Below are 10062 nucleotides of genomic sequence, written 5' to 3' on the forward strand. Positions count from 1 at the left end.
ACACCAACACACACAGAATGAGAAGCAAAAAGGATAAATGTCAAGCAATGGTCAGTTCCCAGAGCTATGATGACTTTGGTGTCAGCAAGACTTGGTGGAACAAGCAGCACACCTGGAGTGCTGCGATGAAGGGCTTCAGGCTCTTCAGGAGGGACAGGCAGGGCAGGCAACATGGAGGAGTTGCACTGTATGAAAAGGGGAGGTTTGACTGCACAGCCCTTACTGTTAGTGATGACGTGGGTGAGAGACTCTGGTCTCAAAAGAGATTGAGTGGTTGTAGTGGTTGTCTGCTACCAACAGGCATTTAGGAGAAATCTCTGGGTCGGTATCTTGTCCTTACGGGAGACTGCAACTTCCCAGACATCTACTGTGAACACTGTACTGCTGTGACAAGCAAATCTGGGAAATGCATGAAATTTGTAAGAGATAACTTCTGGTCACAAGCACTCAGTGAGTCTACCAGGAAATATGCCCTTCTAGGCAGAGGACTGTGTCAGGGGAGGTTCAGACTTTATGTTAGGAAGCATTTCTTTAGCAAGAGGGTGGTCAAACACTGGAACAGGCTTCTTGGTTGATGCCCCAAGCCTGACAGTGTTCAAAGGGTATTTGGACAATGCCCTTAATAACATGTTTTAACTTTTGGTCATTCCTGAAATGGTCAGGCAATTGGACTAGATGATCACTGATAGATTCCTTCCAACTGAAATACTCCTTTTCTATTCATTTTGCAAATACTTACCACTTGCATTTTTCCATACAGAGTCAACATTTGCATGAAGCTATTATAAATGCCAAGATCCCTTTTTCCCAAGCTTAACAGTCCACACAGAAAAAAACCACTTTTTTAAAATGTAGTCAGTTGTCCATGTCAGCTGTAATTAAGATTACACTGAAATTTTATGGGACAGAAACATGGTATGAGGAGGTTACATACCTCTTCAGAGAGCCCTGGTCTTTAAACAACCCTGAACAACCCTGTATTATTAGCCAGCTGAACTTGTATTTACATCCTCTAACAACTCACTTGTTACAATTCTGACCAGCATGCGTCCAAGTGTTACCCCTGAGGAATCCCACCATGACTTCCTGCCTTTCTGAAGGTCAGTCATTCCAGGCTTGCTCCATTTCCAGTCTTTAAACCAACTAAACACCCACACAAGGGTATTCCCATATGTCCTAGGCTAAAAGGTCCTAGCTCTAAAAGCTTTTGGAAAAGAACCATGGAAATTCAAGCAAAAGTTTCGAGAAAAGATCTAAGAGTTTAGGCTTGTCTTGCACTGCCATATCTGAATCACCATTCACATCATGCCTGAAACACTCACAGAGTTCAAGCAGCTGAGGAGAGTTGAGCATGTACAAGGAAAAAGTCCCTTAAACATACATACAACTCAGTAGGGAGGTTTATATTTAGACTGCAGAGGGAATCATTTTGTCATGTTGGCACTACCAAATATAAATTTATTATTACTTTTTGGAATGTGACTTACAAGAAAACCCCCAAAAACTATTTAATTTACATGCCTACATACCTCTCACACCTCTGCTGCAATGTTCTCTCTCCCTCAGGGGGTTCAGCTGCCTGCATCTCAAGGATTCAAGTCGGAGCCCAAACACAGCAAAGCTATATAACTTTGACTCAGAATTCTAAGAAAACAGCTAAGTTGTCAGAAAGACTTGTGACAAAAATATGTAGAAAGATAAGAAATGAGAGAGCAGTTGGAAGTCTAAAATAGGGATCACTAGCTGCTCAAAGACACATAACAAAGTTATTAATCAAACAGAAAAGTAAAAAATTCTGATAAAAAAGGTGAAGGTGGGAGGGTCACTGGCAGTCATCACTTTGTTCAAAGCCCTAGTTGTGCTGGAGGTTAAAGCAAACAATTCAGCAACACTATGGATCTGCCCAGAGCTGTTGAAGCAGATTTTTCTCCTGGCTGAGGTCTGTCTAGACAACAAAGACGTGTAAGCATGTTTACTGTCAACCCAATTGCTCATGAAGGCTGGGCTATAATCTGTGACTGCTAGCCACACTACTTGGTAACTTCGTACTTTTGCATTTAGCAGTGCAAAGTATGTTGCTGCAAGTAAGATGCTCAAGAAAGCTCACCTAAAGAAGGGAGGTAACAGACAAATGGAGATAAAGTCAGCCTCAGTACCTCCTGCCTGAATGGTGAAGACTGAAAACAAGATCATCAACCTGCAACTTACAGTGCAATTTGGAGACTTGAACTCACAAAATAGGAAAAATGTCTATAACCCATGGTGTAAAACCACAGAAATTACAATTTCCTAGATAAAATTCCTTCCTTTCAAACAGGAGTTTTAGAGATCCAAAGTTATTCAAAAGTGATACTCTCCAAAGCACAGTCCTCAAAGTAAAAGCTTGGAGACACTGAAAATGTATTAGGTTTACTGTCTGCTGGTTTGTAACTATGCTACACTGATCAGAATGAGTACAAAAGAGTATGTTCTGTCTCTTTAAGAAGATAACGAGAGAAACACCAGGCATGTTTTCTCTTCTGAGCCTGGCAGACGCTCCCAGTGTAAGAAACCAACAAGACAGAAATAATTCAGAAATCAGTCTTGGAAGTGTCTTTACTTTCACTGTACAGTACAGTCTGTCTTCTGCATTTCAAAGGTTCTACAGAGCTGTACATGTGCAGACAATATGTTTGAGCCAGGAACAGGTTATATTTAAGAGATGTATAGTAGCTTTCATATACAAAGTCCCAGTTCAAACTTTTCCGTGCCTGAGCCATAATTACAATTTTGTAAGTCAGTAAACTGAGACAGGCTTCAGAGGCTCATTAACAGTTCTCTACAGTAAGACTGACTGTGCCAAGATAACTTGATAGTTCTGACTGCTGTTGTACTGTGCCCATTGTATTAAAATGTTTCCATGGATTTAATCAGTGCTTACTTATGCTTAAATGACTTTATTTGCATGCTATAAAGAAAGAGATAGACCCAACAGATAACAAGCAAATGGATAATGAACACAGAACAAAGATCCTGGATGAACAGGACTGACTGGAACATTAGCTACAAAAAAGACTAAAATTTGCTGCATGAATTAAGCAATTCAAGACATAACAGCTTGCTCTATAGATAGATAACATAGGAACCAATCATCAACCATCAAAACAAATTGCTGCTGACTGCATACATTTCTAGTGTCTGTAGTGAGGTGTTACAAACACATTTTATGTATCTGTGAGAATACCATACATGCATGCAAATAGTGTTATTCCTGAAGAGCAGTTGTTTAACTCAGTTAATTTCTTTTTTTTTTGGCACTGAATGCTTTTACATGAGAAAAGACTTAGTAGGACATACATAAAAAGCACTTCAAGAAGAAAAATATTCTTATTACTTCAATACTCTTGTCAAACTGTGCCACAGTTTGACAGATACCAAAGAAGTTGAAAGTCCTCATTGGTATCACTGGCCTGTTAAAGTAAAGCTACACAAAGCCTTAATGCAAAGTTGCATGACACCATAAATGACCTGTGAATGCAGAAGAAGAGACAGAAGTACAGCAGTTGAAGACCCTCAATCCAGTGGTGGTGGCAACTCATGTGTCAGACCTCTAAGTGGACACTCAGCCAGACACCAGCTCCTAATACGAAAGGCAAAGACACCCTTGGTAATCAAAGGGTAACATACAGAAGAAGAGGAGAAAGGGGCTTAGCTGTAATCTCTCCCCTCAGCATTACCACTCTTCAATTTCACCTATTATTGTGTCATAAACCTAACTTACAAAGCAAAATTCCTTGGCTTAAAATGTGAGAAAAACCTTTGGAAAAGCCTATAGAAAGATAAATACCCTTAGATCTCAGACTGTCACAAAGGATGTTGGTAGCTTACAGCATTATGAGGCGATAAACCCACCAACAAGGAAAAGCATAAAAAGCAATTGGGAAAAAATCCAAACCAAGAACAACAAAAATGGCATGGAGGTCACATGTCACCAGCTATTTGGGTTGTCAGTACTGTGGTCAGTTAAGGACGGCAAGTCAGCAACCCCAAGCACTTGCTCCAGAACACCACAGAGGCTGACCTTCCCTCTTCAAAACACTAGTTCAGTCAACAGTGACTTTCTGGGGTTTCAAAAGGCATTGTTACAATTTGGGAGTGGGGTAGTGGGGTTGCGGGGGCTTTCTGTCACTGCTACAGAGCATGAAAGGAAATGCAGGCACACATAAAATAACATTTGGCAAATGAACACTCAGAAATCTGTAGGGTACTGGCATCTTCCATAAAAATAGCATTCAATACTTACTGTGCACACATGAGGCCAGTTCTCAAGCTGATAGAGCACTTCTGTGCTAAGGTCCTCCCGGTACATTTCCCGATAGATCTGAGGCATCTTTGACATCCTGACACCACTGCTGTACTTGCTCAGAAGCTCCTTAATGCGACTTTGAAGTTCATTGACATCGGCAGCAGAAGAGCCAGGGGCAACAGTATGTGTCTCTGCAGTGGATGTATTCAAGCTATCTGTTTAAAAAAAAATACAGCCTTAAAGTAAACATAGCCCTACCAACAGAAAGATGATTACCTCCCTACTTAAAAACTAAACATGGGAGCTGCCAGCATAACACCAACGCTAAAATGTGGCTCTCCTGCCCAGCATAGCTTGTCCAGTCACTTCCTGTGGCAAAGAACCATGGAAATCTCAGACATTTAGTAACTACCTAAAGATGATTTTTCAATCACTGTAGTTATTTTCATAAGATGTTGCTACATTACTTCTGAAGGGATTCTGGAAGAGGATTCAGAACCATCAATCCCACCACAGCTGAGATGCTGCACTAAGGCAGTATCCCAAGAGGGGCACAAGATAATTTCTTTATGAGTACAAACACAACAAAGGTACAGCATGACAACCAAGCATGTTGTTCTATATTCAGACAGGTGTACAAATCAGACCAATGATTTGCCTTTCATTCCAAGATACGTCCTGAGGAAAAGTCTCCACCCAGCAGGCAGCCTTTCTGTGCTACTGCACCCAAGGAAGCCCTTCAGTGAAGCAAGGAAAGTGACAATTGTTCAGCTGCTCTGGGCAGTTTCATACACTGTGTGTAGGAATTAGGCAGTCATTATACCAGGAAGAGGTTCACATCATTAGCTTACCTGCTCCCTCATTTCTACTCCTCTTCTCCCTTTGGTGGGGTGTATTTGCTGCCAGATCTGAAACTTCACAAATCAGGCTGACAAGTCTCAAAGAAAGCAACCATCATTCTGCAAGCCCACTAGCGGCACAACTATTGAGCCACACAGGCAGAAGAGTATTTTCTGGACAGATACATTAGTAGTGCTGCTTACTCCTGAAAGGCAGGATTTCATCCTTATACCAGATTCCTACCCCTCAGTAACATTAAGCTTACTCCTCCTGTTTCTGACCTCCTCACACTGGCTTTGTGATTGGCTTTGACACTTACTGCCCAATGTTTTTCCTGAAAGACCAAGAGGCAGACAAGCAAACGCACATTTCCTCAGCACAATGGAATTAGAGTGAAAAGGTTCACTCACAGAACTTGATTTCTCATCCAAACCTATCTTCATTCAAAACAAGTAGTAAGATTTTTTTTTTAAGATGACACCCACTCTGAGTAGTCAACAAATAACTTCTTAATGGACATACCACCTGACTCTGTGGAAGAGCTCCTGGACAGGTGAACTTGCAACTCCTTTTGAAACCGTGGTGGGACAGTCAGTCTCTTCTCAGACCTAAAATTGGAAAGAAAATTGCTTAAAATAATTCTTCTGTCTCTGAATAACATTCTATTTGCTTCTAAGACCTATACAGAAAAGAAAATGCATTCCACACACTCCTAGAAGGCCTCCTGCACAAGATGAGTAGTCACAATGTCCTTGTCAGGAAGACAACCTGGTAAGCAGTAACAGGACAGATCAACAGGTGGTTTCTAGTTTTTACTCATTTTTCTCATTATTGTGAGAAACAAAACACAGTAAAAAGACATTAGCAAAGGGAAAGCATCTAGGAACACACAGGCATTCAAGGTCTTTTTGTGGATGCTGTTGTTACTCTGTTTAACAGTCTTCTCTGAAGATCTCTCCCACTGAGAGCACACAAATTTCATGCTTGCAGGTGTTCTTCTGGGATCCCCCAGAGAGCAGCAGCTTTTATATGGGAGTACAGACACCAAAATGAGCTTCTGACACTGAAGAGGGCACAGCACTGTGTAGCTCACAAAGACCTGGGAAAAAAATCAGCTGTGGAATAATTACATACACTGCAAGCAAAAGGAAACAAGAGCTGGAGAAGGGAACTCAAAGACTAGGACCAAATACCTCTCAAAGGAAGAGTTGCACATACCCAAGGAAGAGCTGCAGTGTAGAAGGCAGGGTGGTAACATTTCCGCTACAGCAGGGCAGGTTGCTCTGAAACAGGCATCTCCTGACCAGACCAGACCATGCACATGCACCGGGCAGGCTTTGCAGAAAATCTCTGCCCAGGGGCCAGAAAGGGGACTAGCCAACTCTGGAGTTCAGGGACAACAGTGGAGCAAGCCAAAAACCTCACCATCTGCAGAACCACCAAGGGTGATTTTCACGTCTTCACCGGGACTGTTTTAGAAGGTAGGACAGCAGTTCAAGTACAGTGCTGAGGCTAGTCTCAACAGGAAGTCAAGACCAAGTAGCCCTATGTGTCATCATACTGACTTTTAATCAGAGCATATCCATGAATCAGAATGAGACCTCCCACATTCACATCTCTTCTAAGGAGCATCTTGAAAGATTTAACACTAATTTGTCTCCCCTGCTTTTATGCTGTCCCTGTTAGATTAAACCATTGCTCCTCCCTCAGCTATGGGATATTACTTGTACCAAAGACCATACTTCTGTTCTGAGTCATGTCCCACTGCACTAGCTGTAAGGACAGGCACTGCCCAGCTCAGCAATTTACAAAAAAAGAAGTCGTGCCCAGAAGTCCTAGGCAGAAGCATGTAACTACAAGCACAGCTGCAAAACTCAAAAAGTACAAAAGGAAAGTCACCTACGCAACATCAAAACTTACATTCACACCTGGCACTTGCTGGGTATCTGAAAAGCCTCTTACAACACTTACCTGCATTACAGAAAACCCTCTACTTTCTGTGGGCACAGCTCAGATACCCACACAAAGCTGCAGCAGTCTCTTCTTAGAAAGACGAGACTGCTGTGGCTGCCCATGCAGATTCTGCAAGAAATCCAGGACCCCATTTCTTTGTACATGTATTTACCAGTATGGACAACTCCAAGCTGAACAGATACTCAAGCTAAAAAAGTCCTCTTAATGGAAGCAGACTCAAAAGAGGCTACCACCTTTGCTAGGCAGAAAGCAAAACAATCCTATAAAATAGCCACATGGGTAGTGGAGACTGTCCTGCTACCCCTGCCTGCCAATAGGAATCCATAGCTGTTGTCTAGTCCCCAGTGCCACATACACTTGTATCACCTTAAGCCACACATCAGGAAACACAAATGACATTGACTGCAGGGTAGGCCAGCCAGAACAGCAGTAAGGTTTCAGTGAGGAAGAGGGCAGATGTTCCCTGCTTAAGCCAGGCCACGTGAACACCTTGGAAAGGAACCTGGAACAGAGGACTGATTATTCTCTTCTGCGGCATGCAAAAGCTAATTGGATTTGGGATCTTCTCAGTATTAAGAGACTTCATGTAGGGTCTTCCTGTGCTTTCTGCTGGGGTTCAACAGTTTCCCACAACATGGACCTAACACTGGCTTTGAGCCTAGTCATCATCAGTTTTGAGCCCTGCAATCAGACAAGTATCGTGTGATGTGCTGCTTGCTCACACAGATCATGAGGGTCATACATCTCCAACAACGAGATGGAATACAGCCAGACAGTGGCAGGGCCAACATGCTTCCCTTCAGTTTGCAGGTATGGACAACTCAGCTGCTTGCAAGGCCTCATGTTCCTCAGCTGCTAGAAGCCTGCTCCCAGCAAGAGGCCTCCTAGCCACACCAGCAGCCTGGCCCTTCACAAATGCCTGACCAGCCATGCAGCCCTGCCAAGTCCCCACGTGTAGCTGCGGCTGAGGAGCTAGTCATGTCTCACTGCCACACATCACTGCTTCTCAAAGAAGGGGAGCAATGCCCCTCCCAGCCAATTGCCTTACCTTGGTAATGTCCATGCCACCCCAATCTGCTCTTTGGTCCTTGGACAGTGCTATATAAGCAGCAGGTCCAGGTGGTGCCCAGCAGCAAATGGCTCCTGCTGCTTCAAGCAACAGTGTCACCAAGCATCTGAACCTGTTCTCATCCACGCTGCTGCTTTCCAGCTTCAAGGATCTCTGCAGTTGGCCTTACCAGCAAAGTCTCTCCCTGCTTCTGAGGGTTTGCAGGTCCACACCAACACAGGATAACTTGAGATACTGCTGCTATAAAGACAAGCCTCTCAGACCCTGCAACAGCATCTGCAAGAAGGCCTTGGACAACTGCAGCTACCTTCAGCATCTCTGTGTTGTCATGTGAGTGTGACAGAATGGGGAAGACAAATATCCTTTTCCCCTTCCACCTAATGCTACATAGTGACAAGCCCCTGAAGCTGTAGTCATGAAAATCTCCAAAAAAAATATCAGAGTGCTACAGAGGCGGGACATAGACTTTGGCAGTCACAAGGGAACCACCATTTGCACCCTCACTGAGGAGCTTCACTACATGATACTGGGTGGAGCACCAATACCTGTCAGCACACAAACAAAATCTGTCACTGGCAGGACATCGTGTCAAGGCAAAGAACACACATATGCTATAGCAGGACAGATGTTCAACAGAAAAGGAAAAACAGAGACCCCTATGTGCAACCATGAGGGCATGCATGTCCTTTCCTATGATGTTGGTACGTGGACGGGCAGGGTGGGAAACAGAAAGCCAAATACTGCATACAGATAATGTCTCACTCCAAACTGGGAAGTGGGGCAGAGACAGTCTGTCACCTTCAGGACTTGTCTCAGTCAATGTGCGCTGTGAAGGCTCAGCCACTCTCACAGGCCAAGCGCTGGCACCCCTGCTGGAGCAGTGCCCTCAAGTCTGAGCCAGATAACTACGAGGCTGCTGTCAGCCCAGCATTTCTGGGGATGCTGCTCACAACTCCACTCCTCTGCATGCTGTTTTTTGAAGTCAGGACCTCCTGGCTCAAAGAAGCTTTCCCTCCTGCAATTCCCAAAGCACAAGCAACTACAACAGCTCAGGAGGTACAAAACGTCCCCAGCAGCAAGAACACTTGGATCTTGCTAGTCCTGATTCAAACTGGCCAAGTTGACACAAATTAATCCAGTCACATGGCCACTATACAACCTTGTATTCAAACAGGAATCTCTCCTCCCCAAACTCTCCCTTCACTATGCTCCCAAGCTAACAGGATAACATTTGGACTCTGCAACAGCACAAGATATCTTCTCCTCCAAAACTACCTGGGCCAAAGCAGACTCTGCTTGTAGCTTCTCCTACAGTGTAGGGCAGAAAAAGACAACAGAATCAAAAGCAGAACACATAACTAAAAGGAGCTCAGAAGAGACTGTCGGAGATGAACAAAGGTAACACAAGATGTAGCAGACTATATTAGGCATAGCCAGAAAAGGGGTGACATCTACTTAATTTTATTTCATGCATTACAAATCTTTAAGCGCTATAAAATACTTCCTGGCCTTACAGTAACTAACTTGGAGAAAACTCTAAGTGCTCTTTTTGCTCTGCCTGAGGCAAAGCGCCTCTGCCTTTTAGGGAAGCGCCACTTAAAAAAACGCAACTCATCTGCACATACGAAAAAGGGAAGGCCCAAGCACAGCTGCTCTTCAATTTCTGAGTCACAGCAGGACGGCTTGGCACTTCTCTCCTCTGCACAACAGACCCCTGATTGCACATGGAACTCATACAGGTTGACTGGGGCAGGACGTGCCTGCTTTCTGTGGATCTCCCAGAAAGAGCAGGCACCGCGGCAGGATTAAGCTGTGGCGCTGCTCTGTGCCACTTCACAGCTACGCCGCCACTGCCATTTCCATTCAGCGCCAGGCTGACTTCCAACCCCGCCCG

The 10062-nt window shown here is 44.0% G+C and overlaps 1 protein-coding gene across 5 annotated transcripts in view; it reads right to left on the reverse strand.

Annotated features, from left to right (window-relative positions):
• Positions 1-10062, reverse strand: part of TDRD7 (tudor domain containing 7) — a 42888-nt gene that overhangs the window by 22849 nt on the left and 9977 nt on the right. For 2 of the 5 annotated variants that reach the window (XM_017735360.1, XM_017735363.1), the window contains exons 4-6: positions 5648-5733; positions 5137-5193; positions 4283-4500 (exon numbers count right to left, since the gene is read on the reverse strand). In XM_017735360.1, coding sequence (XP_017590849.1) covers positions 4283-4500; positions 5137-5193; positions 5648-5733 — 361 coding nt within the window. The remainder of the gene's footprint in view (positions 1-4282; positions 4501-5136; positions 5194-5647; positions 5734-10062) is intronic. The other 3 variants (XM_017735361.1, XM_017735362.1, XM_008634530.2) reach the window with 3 other exon arrangements.

Source organism: Corvus brachyrhynchos, unplaced genomic scaffold (assembly GCF_000691975.1).
Source record: "Corvus brachyrhynchos isolate BGI_N302 unplaced genomic scaffold, ASM69197v1 scaffold22, whole genome shotgun sequence".
Taxonomy (NCBI): domain Eukaryota; kingdom Metazoa; phylum Chordata; class Aves; order Passeriformes; family Corvidae; genus Corvus; species Corvus brachyrhynchos.